The 26091-nt window shown below is 48.3% G+C and overlaps 1 protein-coding gene across 2 annotated transcripts; it reads left to right on the forward strand.

Annotated features, from left to right (window-relative positions):
• The first annotated feature begins 4206 nt into the window (after positions 1–4206).
• On the forward strand, positions 4207–24397 carry HPS1 (HPS1 biogenesis of lysosomal organelles complex 3 subunit 1). 2 transcript variants are annotated; one of them, XM_044436446.1, is made up of 19 exons: positions 4207–4330; positions 6128–6244; positions 6751–6888; positions 11290–11432; positions 12536–12644; positions 12989–13149; positions 13767–13869; positions 14421–14513; positions 14785–14854; positions 15573–15640; positions 18059–18226; positions 18302–18481; positions 19065–19132; positions 20162–20287; positions 20663–20728; positions 21471–21615; positions 21844–21957; positions 22457–22539; positions 22930–24397. In XM_044436446.1, exons 2-19 carry the CDS (start codon positions 6128–6130, stop codon positions 23090–23092), a joined length of 2115 nt encoding a protein of 704 aa, XP_044292381.1. In that variant the 5' UTR covers positions 4207–4330; the 3' UTR covers positions 23093–24397. The 2 variants fall into 2 exon arrangements, with proteins under 2 accessions (XP_044292381.1, XP_044292391.1); XM_044436456.1 differs by lacking the exons at positions 18059–18226; positions 18302–18481; positions 19065–19132; ... (4 more) ...; positions 22457–22539; positions 22930–24397 and adding an exon at positions 17752–17952.
• The last annotated feature ends 1694 nt before the right edge of the window (positions 24398–26091 follow it).

Raw genomic sequence — 26091 nt, forward strand, 5'->3', positions numbered from 1 at the left:
TGTTAAACCTTCTGTTCCTTTCTGTGCTGGATGAATGCCATGCTGAACCACTGGTGGGGCTGAGTTGTACAATGTTTAAAAAAAAATGGTCTTTTCTTTATGATCTCTGTGATTCACACATATGTGTAAATACACCTGTGCAGAAGAGTATTTGGAATATTCCAGAGGTAAAGAACTTTGTGGTGGGTGCTCCAGATGTGCATGTTCCAGGTGTAGCTTCTATCTGCATTTCAATTCCTTTCTTTCCACAGAAGCAAAGTAGCACTTTGAAACATTCTCTGCCTCATGGTCAAAAAAGATGAAGTCCTTTCCATATTCAATTTTGTTATTCCTTCCTGTCCTCTATGGCATTAAGCAGATTATTTCTTATTCCCTTTTCAGTCCTATTTTCCCTTTCCTTCCTTCCACCCCCACCCCCTAAGAGGCACATGGTCTTCAAGGCCTTCTTCTGAAAGTGCTCCTACTGCAGCCTGAAGATCTCACTTTCTCACAAACATATAAGAGTTCCATGACTCCAAGAATCCCATGAAAAAGACCCTTGCCCCCATTGCAAGGCCTTTACTAAACAAGCCGGGAGAAATTGGTTGCTGTGCCTCTGTACTCTTTGGGAATGAGTCTTGAAAGTGGCAGATTCAGCCACACAAAACTTGGTCCTTACACACTGCTTCAACCACCATCTGACCTTACGGAGGATGCAACAGCTTGCCCCTTGGCAGACATCCACATGCTCAATACTGCCACTTTCAATTGTCTCCTTGGACCGTCTGCTTGAGATCAGCCTTTCAGTGTCTAGGGTCAACACAAAGTCAAACAGACTAAATCCCATTTGAAATGCCAGCAATTCTAAGGGCCTCAGGACTGAAAACAAAAGAAAAAGTGAACCTGTGGAATACATTCATACACTGCCACAGAATTTGTATTTGTTCCCACTTGATGGACTAGTTCCCCGATACCATAACAAAAAAGTGGACTTCCACTCATGGCCTCCTTTCAGTCTCTGGGACTGTTGCATTGCATAACCCCAGTTGCCATTCACTCGTGCAGCAGAGTGGGTTATAATCCAAATCCTCTAGGAGATGCCTTCCTCACACACTCGGGGTTGCAGGTAACCTATGCCTTCCTCTGTTTTCACTGGTCATGAAAGTGGTAAACAAGATTCAGGATGATGGAATGTACTGCTGGCCCCAACAATTATGGTTCACCCAACTGTGCCTGCTCTTCAACTACACAATTATTCACCTGCCGTACAGACAAGACCATGTCTCATTGAGCAGACAGACAGATTCAACATTCAGATCTTCCCTCATTCTACTTTACTGCTTTAGTGTACTTGATTGCATTCATTCTTTATCTAGGCAATAGAAATACAGTCTCCCACAAACTTTACACTTGCACAAGTTTGCCCTCGTAACTATACATGGGCCAGTTTACTGTGACATACCAATCATTCTAGACTTCTTTCTATCATGTAAAACAAAGGGCCTAGGTCACTTGTCCATCAGAGTATACACTGCTGCAATATCAACCTAGCACAATATAATTGATTGATGTTCTTACACCAATGCATAAAATGGTTCCATAAGTCCTGAGTAATTTATACCGTCCAACTACAGTCCTGACTCCCCCATGGAGTCTCTTTAATCCAACTAATAACTAAATTATTTGAACCGCCAGCCAGAATGGAACCTATCTTTTAACAATGAAAACCATGTTCCTAGTTCTGCATACAGACCTTCCAAACTCTCTACAATATGAGCTGCCTTTCTTCAACTTTCACAAAGACCTAATTGCTCTTTCATAAAGTTGTAGCCCAATTTCACTTAAACCAGGACATAAAGCTGCTGGTGTTCCTCTCTCACCTAACATCCCGGCTGGAGGCTAGACTTTGTTCACTTTACACATGGAGTCATAAGTCTTGCTTTCTCCATGATCAGAACACTGCCTTTTAGGAAGACCAGCTGTGTTATCATTTGCCATTCAGGACTGAGGAATTCCAACTGGTTTCCTCTCAATGCCTAACCAAAAATGGGTCACATGAACCTTTCTTCTGACTTACCAACTGGCTCACTTACCACCCTCTCTCCAAGTGAGTTCACTAGCCTCTGCAGTGGCATTCACCAGAGGAATTCCAGTACTGCAGCTCTGCACTACAGCCACTTGGGGTCAACATCAACTCATTAAGCCCCACTACTTAGATGTCAGAGCCCAAAATAGTTCTTCCTTCAGCAGGACTCTTCTTTCCTCAATCCTTACATGATATCTCAGTCCCCTGGTAAGACCTTGGACTTGTACCCACCCATCTATGTGAGTCATAGAGACCACAGAGGAGGAGGGCAGGCTGCTTATCCATAACTGCAGTTCTTTGAGTGGTCCTCCGTGCATTCACACAACCTACCCTCCTCCCCACTTGATGCCTCACATTGTTTTCCTCCACTGTTGAAGGATCTGGAACTGGGATGCAGGTGAGAGCTGTGCTGTTTATCTCTAGAATGTTCCAAATGTTGTTCTGCACAGGCACATTTGCCCATACGTGTAAGTGTGCAGGTGGCCACTCCAGGACAATTGCAGGTAAGCAACCTGTCCTTCTTGGTCTTAGCTAGATGAGAAACCACTTCCACTTTAGCAGGCCAGTTGGAACCCATACCAGTCAGCTTCACATCTTCAGGCAGGTAGGAAGACAGCAAAATGAGAAGAGAATCCAGGACTGCCCACCCCCACCCAGCAGAGGAGTGCTTGCACATTATTAATTGGTTCATCCAGTTAGGATATGTTATTACCCAACAACTGTTCTGTGGATGGCCACTGTTAATAAGGCTGACTGTAGTTCCTGCATCTCAGTTCCTACTCACTTCTGTGTTTACAGTTCCTCTCCACCACCTATGTACATGTACATACACATCCAATAAATCTGTAAAAGATGAAAGTTTACATCATGAACAAAATTCTGCAAGGCTCTTGGTTGCTTAAGCACTAAAGGAGAAACTAAAGAGGAGCAGCAGAACAGAGTGAATAAGCCAGTTTTGTAAGGGGTCAAGACAGCAGCTCACTCCAGGAGTTTCATAGCAAATGGCAGAGAAGGTAACCAGCGGAAAGGGGCAGTTAGTTGTAAGACTAAAGGTAGGGAAACTGAGACTTGTGGGTCAAAGTAGGCCTTCCTGAAGGTCTAGTCTGGTCTCGGGTTTTCCAGATAGCCTTTCCCCTTTCCTCTAGCCACTGATATTGTTAAGTGCTTTGTTTTTCCTCCCATTTAAAAGAGGTTAAATTCCTCTCCTACCACTTTGCTACTGACTGGAAGAACTTTAAAATACAATGTGGCACTGGGGGAGGGGGTTGTATGTTGGTCCCGCTGCTTCATTGTCCCCAGCAGCGTCTCCAAAATCTAATTTGGTCTAGTGCTGACAGTTCAACACCACTGAGTTAGAGCGTCAGGATGGGTCAACACATACACACATTAAACTGGGGCAAGGCATCATTGCATGAGGTAAGTAAGGAGACTGATAACCCGATTGTATGGAGAGAAGGAATAGTGGTGTGAAGCTGCCGTCCAAGATTCACAAGGGGACAGAATGGAGGGCGCTTACGAAGAACAGCGCGGGGAGATCAACCTGTCATGAGGCGGCGGAGAAAAGGGAGGATTCCTCTCTAGCCACCGGAGTGATCCGTTTTGCGCCGTTCCCATCTGTGCTTCTACGTCCCAACAAGTTGCACTTTGTATATTGTTTGTCTGCCGCAGCTGGCAGGTGAAACCCAGGAGAAAGCAGCAGCACCCTCAGGAAGAGTGACCCCGCTCTTCCAACCTCGTGCATGCGGGACGGAGTCATGCCGGTCCACAGCCTGTCTCTATCCGTGAAAAGCTACGGTGCCTTTCGGCTTCTTTCCACGTCTGACACGCAGCCTCCGCTATAGACAAAAGGCCCCGCCTCTCCGAGCACAGGCGAAGCGGCACGGTCAATTCACGGCGGAGACCGGTCAGTCCGGTTGTGGGGCGAGCGGGTGGGCGGGCGCTCTCCCACCTCTCCCACCGCCTGCCCGAGAGGCTGGGCGCTGGTCCCTTCGAAGGGAGGCAGGCGAAGCACCTAACAACGCGCGGAGGTGGGTGGGAGGCGGCGTTCCCGGGCCCTGCCCTGTCCGGGCGGAGCTGCTGCTCACATGGCTTCCCCTGCTTGAGTCACGCGCGCGGCCGGGGTTGGACTCGCGAAGGACACTTTCGGCGGCATGGGCTCGCGTTTGGGACTAGATCGCCCACTAGCCCACATGGCCCCTTCCGGGTAATTTTAAGAGTGCAGGACGGAGTTCGCGATCTGCCCCGCCGTGTCCCGGGAAGGATAAGGTAGGGTTGCACTGCGCGGCGGGCTCTTTCACGGCCTGGAAGTGCTCCACCACCACCCACGCTCGGCGGCGGCGAAGCGGGTGGCTGCAGGAACTTGGTGTTCGCACCGCAGCGGACATCATCCCACAACTCTGTTGCAGAGACTCGTGCTACTTGTATTTCTTGTCCGCCCCCCCCCCCAGCTCTAATTTTGGCAAATTTCATTTTGTTGTAGTAAGCTATGGGGGGGGTGCAGTCGTGAGTCGGGCCCCGCACACGGTTACTCTGGATTTCCCGTGTTCTGAAGGGCTTCGTTTGCTTAAAGCCGGGGTGAACAGCTCGCAGCCTTCCAGATGTTTTGGGCTAAAGCTCCTATCGCCATAGGCAGCATAGGCAATGTTAGGGCCCATGGGGGTTGTAAGCCAAAACATCTGGAGGGCAACAAGTTGTGCACTCCTATCATTAGACGATCACCACCCATTTGCTTATGCAATGTTGCGAGGAGTCCTCATTTTGCACACTGCAGGAGTTCTTGATGGATTATGATTGTGACACTCCTGCTTTTTTCTTCCTTTCAAACAATAAAAAGTTCTCCCTGCCCCCTCATTCCTTCCATTCCCTTTATACCATCAAGAACCATTGATCAAGTGTTCCAGCTGTGCCTTCAAAGGATGCTGCCTGAAGGATTGTGAATGGTTGGACATAAACTTGTAGGACATTTAGCCTATCCTGGGGGCGGGGGACAAGAAATGCACAAAGAATGACTGCTTTTCAGTTATCTCAGCATTCCTCCAGAGATTAGAAACATCTTTAAAGATGTAAAGAAGCAGGAGGGTGCATTTTGGCAGTGGGGTACAGGAGCATCCAAACTATTCCAATGTGTTTCCTGTGTAATGTTCCCCTGTGCAAAAGCACCTTCTGCCAAGTCTAGCCACTTCTTTGGAGAATGGGAGAAGGAAAGAATACACAAGAAAAACCTGGACTTCCAACCTCATACTTCCAGATGGAGGACTGCTAGCATTAGAAGCCAAAAGGCATTGAACAGCTATTCTGTCTTTTCTTTTGAACTGTTCGTGGTAAGAGAAAAGATGGAAGAGGTGGTGGGAGGACCCTGCAAGGGTTACAGATGTTGGCTCTTGGGACTCTCCATAAAAATGAAGCAAGGTGGTGATTAAAAAAAAAAGATCCTGCCATTTTTCTTTTAAAGAACTCAAAGCGGCACACATCATTCTCCTCTTCTTGCACTCAATCGTATCCCCACAAGAGCAAATCTGTGAGGTAGATTGGGCTGAGAGTCTCTGACTGGCCCAAAGTCCCCCCTATTGGCTCCATGGCTGAACAGGGTCTAGAACCCAGGTCACCTAAGTCCCAGTTCCATGCTCTTCACCACTACACCACATTGGCTCTCACACTGATGTGATGAAAGCCTCAGCTGAAAGACCCCTGAACTGATGCTGAAGTTGCAATAGGAATGCTGCTGATTGGTCTTTACTGGCTTTCCTGTACTAACTTTTTGTGGTAGGCTGTTCTCACTTTTTTGAAACATTTTTCCACACCATGCACATGTGCATGCATGTTCTCACACTCTTGACAGTTTTGAGGGTATAGGCTAATTCCCTTCCTTGAAGTAGATGTAATATCTCAAATTTACTGCCTTGATCCCCTTGCCTCTTTTTGCATCTCATAGTGGATGCATCATTTTTGGAGGTTTGTTACACAGCAAAAGTGATTTTCAGATGAGGGAGAAAAAATATTGGGTCTGCAGGGACTGGATAACATATTGGAAAATGATGTGCTCCCATGCATATTTCCTTACAGATGAAGTGTGTACTAATTAGCAGTGAGGGTGCGGAAGTCCTCTTCTACTGGGCTGACCCAGATTTCATGGCAATCCTGCAGGAGCGCTTTGGAGGCCATGATCCAAGTGGCACTGAGGTGAGATCTGACCAAGGACGGGTCATTATTATTAAGCTCTCTGAGCAGTTTACAACAATCCAAATTTACTCATGAAGGACAAGGGTAAATAGATGCAGGGCCAAAATGGGATCTCTCTTATTGCATTCAGTACTGAGGAAAGCTGTTAACCCAAATCCAGAAATATATATTCCTGGAGTGAGAAAGCAGGTGTACCTCATAGGGTGCATATATTTTGGGGGAAATTTGGGAACTGACTGTGGGGCTGTCTAATGGAACAGTCCTGTGTATATTTTGACAAAGTCCTACAATTCCCAGCATTCCCCACCCAGTCATACTGGGAGTTGCAGGACATTTTTCTCATCTACATTTACATAGATATGTCCCAAAAATGTAGCTGGGAGGGAATTACATAATGGCTGCATAGAGACTGTGAGCATGGGAAGATAAGGAAGTCAGGGCTGGGTAGGGCGTAATGTTTTTTGGCAGGAAGTACCATGCCTGTTGTTCCTGTTTTGTCCCGACAGACCCCTGCATTGGAGGACAGCATCAACACATTGTTCGCTCCCATTATCATCTCCTGTGCAACTATGCTGGAGAAGCTCGGGGACACATACACTTGCTTCTCTGCTGAAAATGGCAAGCACCTCTACGTGTTACATATGGTAATTCCTCACTACCCGACACTGTAAGACAACAGGGAGCTCCTAATGGGAGGAGAGGGAGAGATGCTTTCATTCTATCACGTGCCTTAAGAGAGAGGATGAGCACAGAAGCCAACGGCTGTGTGCGGCAGACAGAATATTGCTTTTGGAAATACAAGCCACAAAACTTGTGCATCCTTCAGCTCTTAGGAAAACCTCAGCCCACACTTTTTAGCATAATCATTATCCCTTTCCTCCATCTAAAAAGGCTCCCAGAGTGGCTTGCACATCAGAAAGCCAATGTGGTGTAGTGGTTAGAGCGTTGGACTGGGGACCTGGGAGATCCAGGCTCTAGTCACTACTCAGCCGTGAAACTCACTAGGGGGGACTTTGGCCAGTCGCACGGTTGTTGTTGTAAGGATAGAATGGAGCTCTCTGAGCTGCCTTGGGTTCTCTTCTCCACCCATTTTAACAATTAATTTTTAAGATGATTTTATCACTTTCAAGGGATTTAGTAGATAAGTAATGGTTGCCTATCTCATCTAAACATGATTTAGAATTATCATTATTAAACTATTACTATTGTTATTTATATTTTTATTGATGGTTTGTAGTGCTTTTATTGATTTTAGTATTCTGAAATTGTTGGGTTTTTTTATTTTGGCTTTGTTGATTGATGTACATTGTCTAGAGAGCCCTCCAGACTGCTTGGTAGCATATAAATATAATAAATAAATAGCTAAATAAATAGGCATGATATAAATGCAATGTAACAGTAACAACAATACAATCAATCAGTAAGAAAGCAGTCCTGGCTTACAATTTAAAATGATATGACATACAAGGAAAAAGAGATGAGGAGGGAAGAGAAATAAAACATTCTTCTGGTTTTGAGCAGAACTGCTCATGGAAGCCCACCCTTGCTGAAAATGTAAATGTATAGAAAAAAGCCCTATAATTCCTAGCATTCCCCAGCCTGCCGTGCTGAGAGTTGTAGGACTTTTTCTGACTAAACATGCATGAGATTGTGCCCTAAATCGTCTCAGACCTGGTGTTGAGGACCCCCAGGATGTTGGTCGTGGGGGAATTCAATCTCCATGCTGAGACGGTTTTAACTGGGGCGGCTCAGGACTTCATGGCCTCTATGGCAGCCTCTATGGCCCGACCCATGAACGTGGACACACTCTGGACCTGGTTTTCTTGACGGAGCAGCAAAAGGGTGATCTGAGGGTGAGGAATTTGAGCTTGACGCCCTTGTCATGGTCAGATCACTTCCTCATAAGGTTTGAGCTCAAGAGCAGCCTTTCCCTCTGCAAGGGTGCAGACTCAATTGTATTGGTCCGCCCCCGGAGCCGGATGGATCTTGATGGATTCCTGGAAGCTCTGGGATATTTCTGGTTGACAAGCTGGTAATCCTGTCGATGCCCTGGTTGAACTGTGGAATGAGGAGAGCTATTGACACGATCGCTCCCAAGTGTCCTCTCCCACCTGGCAGAGCCTGTTCATCTCCTTGGTATACACCTGAATTACGGGCGATGAAGCAGGTTGGGAGACGTCTAGAGTGTAGGTGGAGGAGATCACGGGGTGATTCTGACCGAACACACTTAAGAGCCCATTATCGGGCCTATGCTGTGGCGGTGAGGGTGGCGAAGAAGAAATTCTTCTCAGTTTCCATTGCCTCCTCACAATGCCATCCAGCGGAGCTCTTTCGGGTGGTGCAGGGGCTGATACATCCGGGCCCAAAGAAAGATCTTGTACCACCCTCGAAGGCCCACTGTGACGACTTTGCCAAGCATTTCAGGGAGAAAATCGCTCAGATTCGCCACGAGCTTGACTCTGCTATTGAACCAGATTCTATCGGGAAGATGCCATCGACGCCGTCGAGTCCACAATTAATGGATGAATTTCAGTTGTTGCGGCCTGATGATGTGGACAAGGTGCTTGGATGAGTATGTCCTACCACTTGCTTACTAGACCCATGCCCATCTTGGCTACTTAAGAAAGCCAAGGACGGGATTGGGACCTGGATCCTGGAGGTGGTCAACGCCTCTTTAAGAGACGGCCGGGTACCTGTCCTTTAAAGGAGGTGGTAGTCCGGCCAGTTCTAAAGAAGGCATCCCTGGATCCAGAGATGGCCGCCAATTATAGACCGGTGGCCAACATCCCGTTTCTGGGCAAGGTGTTAGAGCGGGTGGCGGCGGGACAACTCCAAGCACTCTTGGATGAAACTGATTATCTGGACCCATTTCAGTCTGGCTTCAGACCCGGGTATGGCACTGAATCTGCCTTGGTCACCCTGTATGATGACCCGTGCATGGAGAGAGACAGGGGGAGTGCATCCCTGTTAGTTCTCCTGGACCTCTCAGCAGCTTTCAATACCATCGACCATGGTATCCTTCTGAATAGGCTAGCGGGATTGGGAGTTGGAGGCACCGCGTGGCGGTGGTTCCGCTCCTATCTCAACGGCCGCTTTCAGAAGGTGGTGCTGGGGGACTATGGCTCTGCGCCATGGCAGCTATGCCATGGAGTTCCACAGGGGTCCATTTTGTCCCCTTTGCTATTTAACATCTACATGAAACCGCTGGGAGAGGTCATCAGGAGGTGTGGGCTGCGGAATCATCAGTACGCTGATGATACCCAGCTCTACCTCTTGTTTTCCACTAATCCAGGTGAGGCAGTGGCTGTGCTGAACCGGTGCCTGGCCGAGGTAATGGGCTGGATGAGGGCCAATAAACTGAAGCTCAATTCAGACAAGACGGAGGTCCTGTTGGTGGGTGGCACGGGCCTCGAGATGGGGGACTTGGGCCTTGTCCTAAATGGGGTTGCACTCCCTCTGAGGGACAGGGTTTGCAGCTTGGGAGTGCTCCTCGACCCTGAGCTGTCTCTAGAAGCTCAGGTGACGGCGGTGGCGAGGAGCGCCTTCCTTCAGCTTCGGCTGATCCATCAGCTGCGTCCCTTCCTGGAGAACGACTGTCTGACGACAGTGACACACGCGCTGGTAACTTCCCGATTAGATTTTTGTAATGCGCTCTACGTGGGGCTACACTTGAAGACGGTCCGGATACTTCAATTGGTGTAGAATAGAGCTGCCAGTTTGCTGACGGGGACTGGGCGTTGTTCTCATATAACCCCAGTTCTCTGTCAGCTCCACTGGCTCCCGATTGAAGTCTGGGCCCAATTCAAGGTGTTGGTTATGACCTATAAAGCCCTAAACGGCTTGGGACCTGGATATCTAAAGGAACGCTTGCGCCTATATATGCCCTTCCGCCCCTTGAGATCAGCAACGGATGCCCTTCTCCGGGAACCCTCTGTGAATGATATTAGGAGGGTGAGTACCCGGAGGAGGGCTTTCTCTGCGGTGGCGCCCCATCTATGGAATGCGCTCCCCAGGAGGTCCGCCTGGCACCGTCATTATTTGTTTTTCGGTGCCAGGCTAAGACCTTTTTATTTAAAACTTATTTTAATTGCTAAATTATTGTATTTATTAGGATTTTAAATTAGCCGAGAATGCACTGGGGGGGTTTTAAATTTTTATATATATATATATATATATATATATATATAGTGAGCCGCCCCGAGGCTTTGTTGCAATGGGGGCGGCATAGAAATGTTTTAAATAAATAATAAATAAATAAATAAGTTTGTATAAAGGACTCTTGAAGACCTAAGGGGATGGTCAGAAATAAATGTGTTCAGTATGTATTTTGGCTGACTATCCAGGTTATTTGATTCCGACGCCTGGCTGGGCTAGTCTTCTGGGTGAGAGGGGAGCCCCAGCTGGGGCCAAGAATGGAGCTAGTAGTTCCGGGAGTCCCCAGGTGGTACCTTTGAAGAGAGCAGAGCAAGACCAACTGCTGCATTTTTCATTTTCTCCCTCTGCCACCAATTCATGCACATATACCTTTTCCTCCAAGGAATTGGTTGTAAGAGAACCACACAATTTGTGAGGCACAAACTGAGTGTGGCCCTCGTAGCCCATGTATTATGGGCTGGACACTCCTTGCTACTCTCTCTCTTCTTGCAGTTCCAGGCATGCAGTGGCTTTACTGAGCCACTGGTGAACTGTGTTTGGCTGGACGGCTCATGTTGTGCAGACATGCTTAATTAAACCTTAAAATGCATTGTGGGTTGTGGAGCATTTAACATAATCACCCCTTCCCATCCTTTTTCTCTTTCTGTTGGGTCTTGTTAGATCACAGGCCTGTGGGCAAGGACTCTCTTGTTTAACTGTCAGTAAGCTGCTTCAGGAGCAGGATGGCCGAGGAGCAGGATGAAAATACTTTCAATAACATTCATTAACATTTTTAAAAAGGAATGCCCATAACTTTTTGGTTACTTGTATACTCAATTATGTTTGTATCATTTTGCTTTTTTCTTAGTTGTGATTGATGGGATCCTCTGGCTTTTTGCATTTCTTAACAGTTTGGCGAGTGCCTCTATATTGCGGTGAATGGTGATGGCTCCGAGAGCGAGGATGACTTGCGGCGTAAACTCTACGTGCTCAGGAGACTGGCTGAGGCTCATTTCGGCCTGGTTACACTTGACAGCCACCTCCTCCACAGGGAGTGAGTGATCAAGCCAATGGAGGGTTTTGGTCCCCTATTGTCCTAGTCTGCATGTAAAGGCACCAGCAGATAATGGGTTAATTAATTCAAGTTTTCTGGGATCTTGTGCCACTACCATTCGGAATGTGCACCCTCTGAACAATCTAATCAGATGTTGCTCCATGGTGGGTGGACACTCTGGATTAATCATGGGTTAGACAACCTGCAATTAATTCTTAAGTTGTTTAGCCCATGATTAACTCATAGTATCTGGGTTTACATATCATGGAGCAATCTCTGGACTAATTAGCAGTTACATATTTAAAACGGCGGCAGCATGTGGGCCCAGCATGCACTGTGGAAAATCAGTCCGCGATTTGCCACTGTTACATGTGAACAGGCTAGTGGTACTGGGCTTGGTTTCATCCCAGCTCTGAATGCGATATCTTGTTTATGACAGTCACAGCCGTATTCCATGTGTTTTCCTCAGGCTGCTCTGGGTAATCCATTTACAAGTGCACTAAGCCACATTGGAGCAGTTCTCCCTTGTATATCACAACTGAACTGTGCATTACACTTCAGAGGAAACTCCACAAGCATTTCAGTGGAGCTGATTGCTGGCCCATAACCAGCAAATTGGTTGGGAAAGACCCATGCAACAGCCCTGCCCGTGTGGTTGCAATATATCCTTTTGCTCATTCGTTTATTCGTTCTCTTTTGCACACACAAGCACACTCTCCCCGGCCACTTCAGCAGTGCAGCTGTGTGGTTTACACTGTGAAGCAACAATTCTCATATGGTACACACAATAAGACTGTACAGTCTGTCTTACCTATTATGTTTGGGGAAGCCGCAGCAAAATAGGAATGGGTTGAGGATTTATGGACGGCTGCTGCTTTAGTCAATACCAGTGCCTGCTGCTTCAGTGCTCTAAGGAAGGTTTTGCAATTGAACGCTAAAGCCAGTGAGAACCGACTCCCATGATCTCCTCCACTTCAGCAGAGAGCTGAACCAAGGGCCAAATGAAAGTATGTGCAGGTGGGGGCAGGTGTCTTGGAGGCGGGAATCTGCTCCCACTGGGCCCTAGGCTGGGCCATGCCGATTTGCAGGCTCCTGTTTTGCAGGCTGCGCCCGGTGGATTCTGAACAACGCGCTCACACCTGGGGACTGTTTCAGAGCCTGCTGCAAACCTATAGCCAGCTGCACCAGGAGGACCAAAGCTTTGCTGTTGAGGTAAAGGGGGTGGGTAGCCTGCGGGGTGGCGGAGCTGATGGAGTGGAAGTGTGCGCAGGAGCAGTCTCTTTGGTGGTCAGGGGTGGAAACGGCAAACCAGGAAGGTGCTACTCGCCTTCAAGAAATGGGCCACCCTTCAAGATGCTGGGCTTTGTTGCACCGGGCACTGTTTCACCTAGTTGTACCTGGAAGAGAGGAAATGTGACCTGAAATTGGCTGGAGTGGAGAGAGGGAGCTGTGTGATGGGTTCCCCCAGTACCTTAAAAGGAGCTCGGCCGGAGGGACCACAAGTCTAGTTCTGACTTGGGTGCCGTGTTCTGTTGCTCTGTCCCCATCCGCTCCAGGCCGTGGAACGACTGATCCACCCACAGCTCTGTGAACAGTGCATCGAGTTCCTGGAACGGCACGTTGTGCAGCACATCAACGGCAGCACGGAGCGTGGTGGGCATGAAGTTGTGCATGCCTTCCTGCTCGTGCACACCAAGCTCCTGGCCTTCTACTCCAGGTAATACCTCAACTCTGGTCCACTCGGGCTTGCGTAAAGGCCAAAGCAAACGTTCCTTGGATCCCACATATGCGATTGCCTCCCCTGTTCTTCTGCCAGTGCCTGCAGCCCCAATTTGGGCTGGAACTGTGGTGCTTCAGGAGAGTAAGGTTTAAGCTGCCTCCTCACCACTGCCTTTTTCATCCCAAAATTGGAGTTAGAGTTTTCCCCTTTTTTTAATCTGCTTTGGAATGTCTGTGTGGAATTTCAAGACAGAATCAGAGCATGCGGGACTGGGGAAGGAAGCAAACCCCCCCTCCCCGAAGAGCCACAGTCTGGATTTAAATCAGGGCCATAAATGCTTGCAGGGAACAGTAGCAACAGTCACACATAGTCCAGCTTTGCATGAACAAAAGAAGGTTTAGTTTGGCCCTAAAAATGAGGTCTGCTCTTACCAGTGCACTATCCTCCACCTTACATAGTGCCCCCTTTGAGATCCCCCACCTCTTCCTCAGTGCCAGCTTGACCACCCCTTGCTTCTGATCCTGCTCCCCCAATCTGTAAGACCTCCCCAGCTTCCAAACTGTGGCTTCCCTAAGGGATGATGTTCTTTTTCCCTTCCGCAATCCGACTTCTAGCCGGAATGCCAGCGCTCTGCGGCCCGCCGACCTGCTCACCCTGCTCCTGCTCGTGCAAGATCTGTATCCCAGCACCTCCTCTGAGGAGCAGCCTGTCCCACAGGTATCTGCCCGCAGACAATATCATATAAGGAGTCCTTTACCTGGAGATCTTTTTTTCCCAGGAACTCCCTGTCTCTGGCTGGACTGAGTTAGAGTAGAATGCAGGTGATCTTTAGAGAACCTGGGAGAGGGACCCTGGATTGAAAGCTGCTTACTGAGTGGGTGGGCTTCTTTTTCGGAAGCTAGTGTGGTATAGTGGTTAGAGTACTGGCCTAAGACTTGAGTGGCCCAGGTTCAAATCCCCACTCAGCTGTGAAGTTCAGGGTTAGGCCTGTGATACATTTCTCTTTACAAGGCCAGCGCCAGGTTTGATGGGGCAAAGGCTTGATACTGATCCCCACCTGCCCCATTGTGGACTGACAGCAGTAGAGATTCTGTTGCAACCAAGTTAATTTCCCAAGATGCTCTTCACCCAAGCTATTGTGGGAAATAACAAAGTTGCACTAGCACAGGAAAACAGTAGTTTAAGAGGGAAACCAAGGCGGATGTCAACACTGGGCCTTGACAGCAGTTTTAGGATACCCTAAGTTGATGCTGGGCCTGTGTGTTCAGTCTACAGAGGGTGAGCCAAGCCTTCAGAAGCCGCAAAGCAGCCAGAGTATTCCAGTGAACAGCCCGGGTGCCCATGGATCTTCTCAAGAGCAGGTGAGTGTAGGCTAGGCTTTGTTACTGTCATCCAAAGGCCCAACTGGATTGTGGTGATAGGAATTCGGTTGTAGGTCTGCTTGACCAGCCTAAAGGGAGGGGAGATCAGGGTGCTGCAGTGGGGTACATGACAGGCAATATGGGATCTGTCGCTTGCCAGGATTGGTTCCTCCCATCATTACTGCCCTGGGTGCTGTGTTAAACCAGATGGGAGGGAGCCCGGCTCTTGCTGAGTCAGTTCCCTTCCACACTCCCTTACGCCCTCCCTCAGGTAGCAGATGACCTCTCTATGTCTGAGGAGTTCTACACCCCCAAGGCTTCCCCTAGCCAGGAGAGCACAGGTGAGTTTGGGGTTCAGGGGAAGGAGGGCCGGACTGGTGGGCCTGGGAAGGTGGTTGTCAGGGGCATTGGAGTGTGCAAAGCCATGGCGCCTCTGCCAGCTGGCTCAGGGGCATCCTTCCTCAGCTGGGGCCCCGCAGATGTGTTGTGCCGCAACTCGCAGCATTCACAGCCCGATGGCCAGTGGCTGGGAATTGCAGTCCAAGACACATGGAGGGCACCAGGTTGGGGGAAGCTTCTCTAAGGAGCTGCAGTTGCGTGGGAATATTGGCCATCTTGGGGACGGAGCAGAGCCCAGCTGCCCTGCTGGCTTAGCAAGAGCATGCAAATGTGGCCGGAGGGGAGGGGAGGGGAGGGTGGCAGCTCGGGCAGAGCACACACTGCACGCAGGGAGTTGCTGTTTTGATCCCCAGCACCCCCTGGTAGGGCCATGCATGAATCCTGCCCAAAATCCTGGACAGCCACTGCCAGTCAGTGTCAGCAATACTGGGAAAGAAGGATCGGTCTGGTTCCGGACAAGGCAACCTGCTCTGTTCCTGAAAAGAAGTCCCTAAGACACTCGTTGGGAAGACGACGCGAAGTGCCGGTGTTGCCCCAGCTGGGACATGGTTGCCTCATGATGAGGGTCTGAGCCCCCTGTGCTTTTTGCTGGAAAGGTCACTAACCCCTTTCCACACCTGGTGCTGGGCTATCTGGTCTTCTCTTCTCTCTTGCCTGAAGGAAGCGCTGCCTGGGCCGAGGGTGTGGAGTCACAGGGCGAGGGGGACACAAGTTCTGCCGACATCCAGGTAAGTGCTCGGCATTTCAGGGTTCCTGTTTGCTCTTCTGGGGTTCCCCTCTTTCTCTGTTCCAGTTCTCTTTCTGGTCTGCCTACTTTTTGTCACTGTCACTTATCAGATCACCCTGACTGCAGTCAGTTTTCCTCGCCACTTCCTGAAGCTGTTTGTGAGCCGCATCTCTGTAATAGGCTGCCCTCAAAAAAGGGGAAATGAATGAGAAACACTACCTCAAATTATGCAAAAGAGTACATGAGACAGGACTCTAATAATGAAAAATGGAATTAGATAGGAAGCCTTTTCATCAAGGGCCCAGTTAATGCAGATGTAAGCATCATAGTTGCAATATTTGGACATCCCCTGTAGCGTGAAAAACTTTCTCAAGAGCTGCATAGTGGCTTATTCACCTGAATTGTATTTTTCTTTTGCTTTTCCACCTTACCTTTCACCTGCACTCTGGATTTCAGTTATGCTTTTTCATAGGTATTAACGTACTGTGAATGCATCATGTGGAGGTTTTTGTAACTTCATTAAAGTTTCATATAAAGCCCACTGGCGCACACTGCAGTAAAATTAATGCCCCTCATATTGAGTGGGTGACCTTGAAACCTAACCAAGAAGGGGCAGGGCAGGCAAGAGAACTGGGCTTGGAGGGCACACAGCCTGTGCTGCTTGTCTTTGGAGCCTAAGCTCCTCCACCAGGATTCATTCTGCAGTGAGTGGGACTCCCCCGTGCTGCTAAAGAGAGGCCCCCTCATCTGTGTGGGTGCTTGCCCCATTGCAGCTTAAAGCAAAGGGTGGGCAATCTTCTCTCCTCCGTGTAACTTCAGCAACCTTTGCAAATGATCAGCTCAGTCCTCTGGCTAGAAAAATCTCTCCCTGTCTTTCTTGTCAAAGAGAGAGAGAGAAAGAAAGAAGAGGATGCCAAAACAAAGAAAGAATTGCAGTGCTACCTAGATCAGAAGGGAGTTGCAGGCCACACATCTGGAGGGCCACAATATGCCCACCTCTGCTCTCTATCACCTGTGAGGGGGTTACCCCCCCACACACACACACAGATTACCTTCTTGTTCCTAGAAACTATCCGTAGGTGGAGCTATTGCATCACTTGGAGGAGTGCTCTGATTTGAAGGTGTCAGTCTGCAGCTGAGATGAGGGCGGCCAGAGACAAGAGGCACCAGGCAAGAGAACTTCAAGAAAAACAAGAGTCCAAAAGCAGGGTTTAATGGAAAGTCCAGATCATAGAACAGGCTGAGGCCAGGGACCAGCAGAATGCATGAGAGCAGAGCAAGGATGCGGTCAGGAGAAAGCCGGTGGTCAAGAGCAGGAAGACAAGCAGAGGCACAGGTGCCTTGAGGCAGGATAACAGGGCAGGAGACACGGCAAGACAGGATACACAGCAAGCATCAGGCAGGAGGCAGGATAACTGGGTAAGATAAATGTACTTGAGGCAGGATAATGGCACAGCAGGGTACATGGCAAGGGCCAGGCAAGACCCAGGAGCTGAGCTACAGTGAGCAGGCAAACCTGTATTTCTGAGGTGGCAAGGCAAGGCAAGGCGCAAGAGGAACCAGATGCAGCAAGGGGCATGAGCTGCGCCACACCACAGCCAGGAAAAAGATCCATGTGACAGCTGAGACGGCGAAGCAGGATACCAGCAGCGAGGCAGGCAAGGTGCAGGCACTGCAGCAAGCAGGAAAACCTGTGCAGCTGAGGCAGCAAGGCAAGGCAGGAGGCACAGCAAGGTGCAGCAGCCAGCAACAGGCACTGCCGCGAACAGGAGGGCCTGCATTGCCGAGACCAGTTCTTCCCTTTTAATTTTTTAAATTATTTCTCAATCTAAAGTACAACCAAGAAAAAATTACTACTAAAGTAAAACATATAAAACTAACATACAATTAAAATCAATCTTAAAGATAGCGTGTCCCCCACCACCAGGACCGTAGGATAGGTTACAGATAGAAAGCTCATTCAAACATTCTTTCAGGACATTTCCCCCTTCCAAAACTGCAATTATTCTTTTGACAGTCCAGATCCTTTCTCTGTTTAGCACATAATAAATGTGCCCTATATCTTATTACACTTATTTTTCTTTATATGCCCTTTTCTCACTTTCATATCAGAGGCTAATTCATCATTAACAGCTGTATTTCATACTTGGCTGAGACCAGTTCTGGGGGAAGACGTCGCTCCTACGCAGTGTGCATCAGTAGAATGCGTGCTCCAGCAGGGCTTGGGACTGATCCTGCAAATACAGAGGTAGTTGTTCTGCTTCTGACTAGCAGAGCAGGCCAAATCCTGCCATAAGAAACGCTGCTTGCATGGGGCAATCCCTAAAAGGCAGGGCAAAGGAGACCTTGGAGTAGAAACCCAAATAAGTTCTGTAGTTAATGAGATCTGAATTCCACGGAGCTGTGTCTCTCTCCCCAGATGGCTGAGGATTCACTGCAGGCTCTGGTGCCTCCCACCTCAGGGGCTACCAACCCACGGAGAGTTTTCTTGGATGCCAACCTGAAAGAAGGCTACTGTCCCATGATGCCCCACACCATGCACTGTCTCCCCCTCTGGCCAGGGATCTCGCTGGTGCTCCTCGCTAAGGTGAGCTGGCTCCACTGGACCTAATTTGATCCCCACCCAGCCTGGATCTCACTAAACGCCTTCTTTGCCCCGCAGGGCCCCAATTCCCATGTGGCGCTTTCCCTCTACCAGCTGTTAGATGGGCTTCTGGTGCTGGAGAAGAAACTGCGAGATGGGCAGGAGAACAGGCAGCCGCTGCGCTCTCAGCCACTCTTGTTGGAATTCCGGCACCGAATGGACAAGTTTGTCAAGAAGCTGAGTGGGCAAGAATCCCAGGTGAGGACTGACCTGGTCTACACCAGGCCCAGGGACCCAGTCCACCCTGCCTGGTGTCCCACTGTGTTCCTTGTGATTGCTCAGTGGTCCATGCCGCCTCTCTTTCCCCTGACTGCCTATCATTAGGGGCCTTCTGCCTCTTGTGCATTTCACCTGCCATTCTAAATAGCGCCGCTCCTGAGGCTTCGGTGCTGGAGGCTAATGATTTAAGCAGGTGCAGTCTGGGATTTTGGTCCTTTACCTTTGGTTCACCCACCACTGCAATGCAGCCCTCAAGAGCCCTGGAATTCAGTTCGGCCCATGAGTTGAAAGAGGTTCAACACCTCTGCCCTGCATAGAAGTTGGATGGAGAGCTGGTGCTGAGCACCCTTCCCTATACATGCCGCTTCCACTTACGAAAGGAGCTGGGCGAAGTAGTGTGGAGGAGAGCAGCTATCCCTTCTGGCATGTTGGGTGGGCAGAGCTGAACAGCTGTAAGCTGCAGATCAGTTCCCATTTGCAGGAGCAGAAAGGACAAGGGACTCACTGAATAAGAGTGCAAAGCGGTTCTCTTCAGAGACCGGCCTGCTTGTCTCTCACACAGTTACAGAATGCCTGGCTGGAATTCAAGAACAAAGTGTGCTCTCGAAGTGAAACTGGGAATTCATGGGAGTGAGTATTGGTGTTAACATATGTATTCATTCACTTGTTCAACTCAAACAGACATGGGGGTTCATTTAAGCTTTGAGACAATGAGCAGCATCAAAAATTGGGTCCTTACCTAGCGGTGTCAAGGAGACAAGTGACAGAGTTTCAAAAGAATAGCAAGAAATATTTATTAGAATGGAAATACACATGGTTCAGTGGTTTGTTTAAAACATTTAAAAGGGAACTGGAATTTACCAAGTCTAAAATACCACAGATAGCAATAATCAGAGTAAAGATATATAAAATGCTTCGAAAAAACAAAGAAGCAAATACAAGTTGTGTGTGTTTTCCTAGTTATGCTAACATGAGAGGAGGATATAAAGAAAATGGACAGAAATAGTATCCAATTAGATGGTTTTCGCTTGGGGTTTTTTTTTAAGTGAATGGATTCCTGAAGCAATATGGATAGATTGAGAATTACTACAAGGAGGGAAGAGATTTGAGGCTGAGTGGGAAAGAGAGCACCTTCCAGTGAGAAGTACAGAAGACAAAAGACTATTAGCAGATGAGTAAAGTGTTCAGAGTTGAAATGCTTATAAGTATTCAGGCTTTGGTGAGGGCCTTCATTCTGCAAGAGCAAATGGAGGGGATGCTCAACCAGTTGCCCTGTTGTTGAGCAGCTAAAAGGCAGCAGTGAGGCCTGGATTCAGTGTCCGTGGGATGGTGTATCCACTCCAGGTTTTACTTCAGACTTTAAAAGAACTGTCTGTGGTGCTGAATCGATTGGGGCTGGGCTTCAGCACCATGGATACTTGCGTAAAAGTTTAGACTGAGACTGTTGTATTGCCCCACTGGCATCACTGGCCCCACTGCCAAAAGGAGGGGTGATAACACTCCTTTCCTATTCCAGTGTTCAATAATGCAAGCCAGCCCCCCTCCCCAGAGCACCAAACCAGTAGGATGTGCCAGGGAAGCAGGGTCGCTTGGTGAGGCTAGGTAGGCTGGATTTGGTCTCTGGACCTGCAGGTCAGCATGCCTCTCTTTCTGCCCCAGGCTTCTGCAGGCGTTTGGCAGCCTCCGGCGACAACTCTGTGCGGTATATCGGCTTCTCTTTCTTGGATCCTCTGGCACCCCAGGCTTGCCTCAGAGCATGCTAGATCGGGCACAGCAGTTCACGCGGTGAGCACCATGGGACACAATGGGGAGGGGCGGTCGGTGGCATTACTCAGAGCATAATGGAAGGTGTGTGTTGCGCATGGAGTATTGCAGACATTCATGCTGGGGTTCTCTTTAGCACAGCTCCCTCCTGATCTGTGCTTATTCGGTATTGTCCCGTGGAAGGCAATATATCTCAGGTATGGACAAGATCCCCTGCAGCTGCTGTTCTCTCACGGAAGGCTGGCAGCAGAATTAAAGGGGATATCACCTTGCCGCCTTTTGTCCAGGGTAGAATAAGAAATGTAGTGCTCTTGTTACTAAGGCAGGAAGACTTGTGTGCCTAAAGCCATTGCGCCTTTCATTTACTCCTTTCTCCTGACCCAATTCCATTGGCAGGGACAAGCTTCAAGACTGGAGGGACTTCCTGCTGGTGAAAAGCAAGCGTAATGTCACCATGGTGTCATATCCTTCCCTGCTTACCATTTCTGCATCACCGACTCTCTCCTATTTCCCTGTGTTGGTTGGTGATGCTGAGAATCTTCCATTGGAAGGAGGGTGTTTGGAGAAGAGACTGTGAAGTACCAGGGGCTGGGAGAGGCACTCTGATAATGCAGCTACTGAAGAGGCCTCAAGAGGAAAGCAAAGGAGGCCTTGAGACAAAAGCTTGGCCCTTCCCTTTCCCTTTCCCTTTCCAAACAGGGGCAGTTGTAGTCTGTGTATCTACTTAAACCCAGACTGAGAAACTTGGGCCCTTTCAGATGTTGCTGGACTCCAGCTCCCATTACCCCCAGTTATTAGAGCGAGTAGTCAGGGATGGTGGACACTGTGGTTCAAAAGCATCTGGAGGGCCACGGAATCTCCACCTCTGGTGGGGGAGCAGAGTGTTGGGCTTAGCTCTTTTTTCCTTGGTTTCAGCCAAAGCAGATCCATAGATACTACCACGATGTGGAACAGTCCAGTTGTAAGAGGAGGGCAGGAAAGTACCCAGTCAGCGTTAAAGTCCCAGGGGAGCTAAGGGAAGGACCACTGCTCTCTTGGATTGGTGCTGGGAGAAATGAGTGTGCAATTCTTCATTCCAAATGTTGCTCCAAAGGTTCCTCTGGAGCATAAGGATAGAATTGCCTTTAGGGGACTATCTAGGTGCCAAAGTAAAAGGGAGGAACTTTCTTATCTCCAACTAGGCCCTTAACTTGCATCCATCCACATACCTGGAGGATTTCCCAGGACTTGTGCATTTCATCTACGTGGACCGCTCTGTGGGCCAGATGGTGGCTCCATCCCTTGGCATGGCAGAGGATGTTACATCAGAACTTGGCAAGGGGCCTCTGCCTGCCTTCATCAAGGAGAAGGTAGTGTTCTTCAGCCCATGTCAGGCCTCTGTTCCTTCTGCTTTCATGCTGCTGAATTAATTGTGATTGTGGGAGAGAAGGTAGATGACCATCAGGTATGTGCTCATGTGATGGATTTGGTGGGGGGAATGTTGCATTTGGATGTAGCAATGTGGGGCTCCGAAGGGGAATATTTGGGGCTGGCTCAAAGGTATGCCTCACTTTGCCTTCCCTGCCCTTGCTCCCCAGGTGTGGTCTCTGATAGCGTTGGCTCGAAGCTACTTGCAGAAGGGCTACACCACACTGACAGTCCGGGATGGAGACTACTATTGCACCTACTTTCTTTGGTTCGAGAATGAGCTGGTATGTAGAGGGGCTTGCAGCCAAGAGGAACGGTGCAGAAAGGGCGGGCGAACACGTGGCCGTTTCTCCACCCACTGCACCCCTGGCAACCCAGGACGCTGCAGGCATCTCCAGAATGCCGGCTGTGAATCTGCCCTTGGTGCTGACTCTGGATTTGCTTGCAGTCACTGACCCAGCCTTTGCCAGGCCATGCGCCCCCAGCTTAACAAAGGTGCGGTGAGGCTAAAAGAGCCGTCCCATGCAATGCCCGGCATTCTCCAGCCACCCACGCTTGTTCGACAAAGCTGGGAGTTACAGGGCCTGGGACTTTTTTTAAGGAGCATAGGATTCCTGTGTAAAGTGCTGCAAGAAGAACAATGGCAGTGCATAACATGTACTAACACAATTAGGATAGTACAAGCAAACAACCTTGTGTAAGCTGTCCCAGGAATGTATCCACAGTGGCCCCCTAGCATGTCCCAGCCCCAGGCAATTCCTTATCGCTGCCATATCCCTGCAGGGTTACAAGCTGGAAGTTACGGATGTGCCGATACTTTCTGATGATTCAGCCCCCATTGGAATGCTGGCAGGTGACTATTACAGGTGAGCAAGGATTCCAGCTACATAGACACCAGTGAATTACATGAAAGGGGTTTGGGGCCCTAGGAATCACAATTTTACAGGATCTTGTCTTCAGCCTTATGAGATACCTTGTACTTGTGCTTGGCTGATATTTGGGGACCCTGCTGCCTAAGCTCCGCAAGTCTAGCCTCTTGGGGATGCTCACCCTCGCATGGGGAGGAGCACCACACATTGCTAACCTTCCTCAGATTGCCTGCACGCGTCTCAGTGGTTTTGTGCCCCGTGTGAGGATGAGAGAGTCATCTCTTCTTTGCTTCTGCTGGCTGTGCCAGTGGGGCACTTGGAGCCCTCCTTTCCCCTTCATTCCCACATGCTCATAGCCCTCTTCTGACCACCATCTCTCCCATGCAGGAAGCTGCTCCGTTACTACAGCAAGAGCCGGACGAATGAAGTGGTGAAATGCTATGAGCTGCTGACCATCCACCTGGGCATCATGCCAACGGAGCTTGTGATTCAGCAGGCACGTGACTTGGCCCGGCAACTATGGGAGCCGACCCGTATCCCCCTGCTTTAGCGACCTTGTTTGCTGCCTCAGTTTAATGTGGGGGTTTCCTCCCCCTTTCTGGATTCAGCTGCACCTTGGATCTCTGCTACCATTCCTTCGTTAGGGTCAGGCCTGGCTTGGTTGTCCGCTTTGCCTAATCTGCACTCTTCAGAGCAGGCTGACACGGCTGCTTTTGTCCTCACCATGCAGGATCAAACCCTCGCTCCAAAGCTTAATCAGACCTTAGGCCAGACTGCTTTCTTTCAAGGCAGAGAGTTGTGTAAACGCCCGTCCTTTCTCATGCACACACCTGTGCAGCCTTCTCCATTTGTGGGGGGAAGGCTCTTCAACCAGAACAACGCTGTGCCTTGACGGATCGACTCCTCCGGCCTCGGACACACACAGTCAATTCGCCACCAAAGTGAGCAGGGTGTTTCTTGGGGCCATGACACAAAGGAAGGGTTGTGAGAATTGGTTCTCGCTGCTGCTGCCTGGCTGGTCTTACCAGCATCGAGCTCGCCCTGCAGTTGGACACTTGGCTGGTTGTGCTGCCCTTATGAAATCTCATCTGCCCATGATGGAGTGTATGGGGGTGACGGTGAGGAGATTCTCTGTTCAACTGCCTGCTGTTAGAAGGTGGTTGCAGCTGAGTAATTCTATAGCACCGGGGTTGGCAAAGCACCTAAAGGATCACAGCTGCTGTTATCCCTTGCCATAAGCCAACACTGGTGGAAGGTTGTAGGCCAAAACATTTGAACAGCTACATGTTGATCACTCCGAAAGCTGTGGCCAGACACAAAGAGTTAAGGACAGGAAAGGACTCGGGCATTTTCCTTTCCAAAAATGGTTTTGGGTTTCTAGTGCAGGATCTTAAGTCAGAGTGGCTTTGCACATGTACTTCTGAGACTAAAGTTTGGTAAATGAAAAGCATTCCATCACAGAAATGCAGCCGAGTGCCTATTTCAAGTTAGAATCACCCTCGAGATTCGTGTGGTAAGTGCACATAGGCATAGTTGGAAGCATCCAGCATAACTGAATACATGGACTTTATCCATGGTGAGCATTGCATATTAAGTCAACCCTCGTGCAAGCTGCAGGTTAGAAATTGACTTGTAAGTTAATCTTTAGAAATGTATTTAAAAGCAAAGTAAAAAGGTGTGAGGTTCTGTGCATGGATTAAATAGTAATCTAAAAAAAAATAACATCAGGTTCATGATTCTTTTCCTTACTTGGCAATGTATATCTCAGATACAATGCATATTCAATGGCAAAAAGTTCACAAACTTGTATATCTGTGAAAAATTGTAATTTTTAATAAAATAATGTGAAGGAGAATGTCTGAGGAGATAGAAGTAAACCATATATACTGCTTTACAAAAGCCTGAAGGGGCAGCTTACTGACTTTTATATAGTAATCAAACCCTGTGAATAGCTTTAAAAAGTCAGGATATAGCTTTGCAATTAGCATACAAAAGATCTGAAATAGAAAGCAATGCTAGAGGAGTGGTTGGGGGTTTTTAACATTGCTGGACAAGAAAAGGCAGAGTTTTCCTAAAGCTATATCTAAGTTTCTGCCCTTTATAATAATTTCAACATTGGAAAACTATGCTTTTAGTAAAAGAATAGATTTCGCAAATAATGGAGCAAGGATGCAATTTAGTAAGTGGCAAAGCAGGATGCCAAAGTTTTTCTAGTATCTTTGGATAAACTGAAAGAAACCGCAAAGATCCTGCTCTTTTTGAAAAAATTTTATTATTATTCATTTCATTTTTATATGGCTCATTAACCAGAGCTTGCTGGGCTGTTCTCAGCAATTAAAGTGCATTTGGAAAGTCTAAATATTTTATTTTTCTTAATCATATAGAGGAACTGTGCAATTACAAAAATTGGGCTAGTAGAAAAATCAACAATATCCAGTGATGTCTCAAAAGAGAACCTGTTACTACTGACAAAATCATAGTAAAAATTGACATAAGTCATTCATAGATAAAATGGCTTCCATTAAATTTAGATGTATTTTGTACCTATTGATGGGGATATAAGTCTTTCATATATGATGGGTGTATGTTAAAGGAAGCTCCCAGACAGAGTGCTCGAGTAGCTGCATAGCCGGGAGGCAGTATGCGTCTATTCCATCATTCTATACTTAATATTTTGTGATATGAAAAAATAACAAAGTATTAAAACATGGGGAGGTTATTTCAATTATTGAATTGAAATAACCAGGGTATAGGAAAACAGATACCTCAGAGGAAGACTGTATGAAAACAGTATGGAATACTCTCTCTGAAGAGGTATGTAAGAGAGGGCCAGTCTGATACTATACGCCTGCATTTGAATCCTGTTCAAGTCAGGAAGCTCACGAGCGATCTCGAGCCAGTCTCTATCACCCAGTTCTCTGTTTTGCTGGAAGGGAACAACAGAAATAAGAAAGGTTGGAATAAGCTTGTTTCTTTAGTGGTACTACGTTTGAATTGATATACTATCAAATATATGAGACACTGCGCTGGATCCTTATACAGACAAAATCTGTGTGCAAAAGATATTGGCAAGCTTAGGGAAACCCTGAGGTTTGCAGAAGTATAAAACCCCTTTAAAAAAATGAAAATTAGTGGGGAAGAAAAATCTCCAAGAGGACTCAACGTAGCCATCAGGCACCACTGACACTTAGGTGTGGGGTGGGAATGGAATGGAGTATACAGAGGGGTGGGGAGAATCAAAATGTTCCTTTTCAAGGTCTGGTTTGTAGGCTAACAAGAACAGAGCAATGCAATGCTATGTCCTCCCACATGCCATCGCCTTCATCCTCTGGTTAACAGTCTCTTGTACACAAGGAAAGAGTCACATGATGCGTTCTCATTACTGCAAAGCTGAAATGTTCTTCAGGATCTGGGAGCACCAGTCAGCAGCTGAGGCTGGGGGAGTGGCGCATGTGGAAAGACAGTGGATATATCACCCTCATTGAGGAAATAATTATACCAGAAGATAATGGAAGTTAATTATTTCTCTAAACGCTTGACTGAAAACCA

The sequence above is a fragment of the Varanus komodoensis genome, unplaced genomic scaffold (genome assembly GCF_004798865.1).
Source record: "Varanus komodoensis strain SLA01 unplaced genomic scaffold, ASM479886v1 scaffold1, whole genome shotgun sequence".
NCBI classification, from domain to species: domain Eukaryota; kingdom Metazoa; phylum Chordata; class Lepidosauria; order Squamata; family Varanidae; genus Varanus; species Varanus komodoensis.

Bases quoted from the DNA above. Each gene is read 5' to 3' on its own strand.
- HPS1 (XM_044436446.1), top strand. From the start codon at position 6,128: ATGAAGTGTGTACTAATTAGCAGTGAGGGTGCGGAAGTCCTCTTCTAC. The intron at 13,870-14,420 runs GTATCTGCCCGC...CTGTGTGTTCAG, and splicing joins AGGAGCAGCCTGTCCCACAG to TCTACAGAGGGTGAGCCAAG. The intron at 20,729-21,470 runs ATATCCTTCCCT...GCATCCATCCAC, and splicing joins CGTAATGTCACCATGGTGTC to ATACCTGGAGGATTTCCCAG.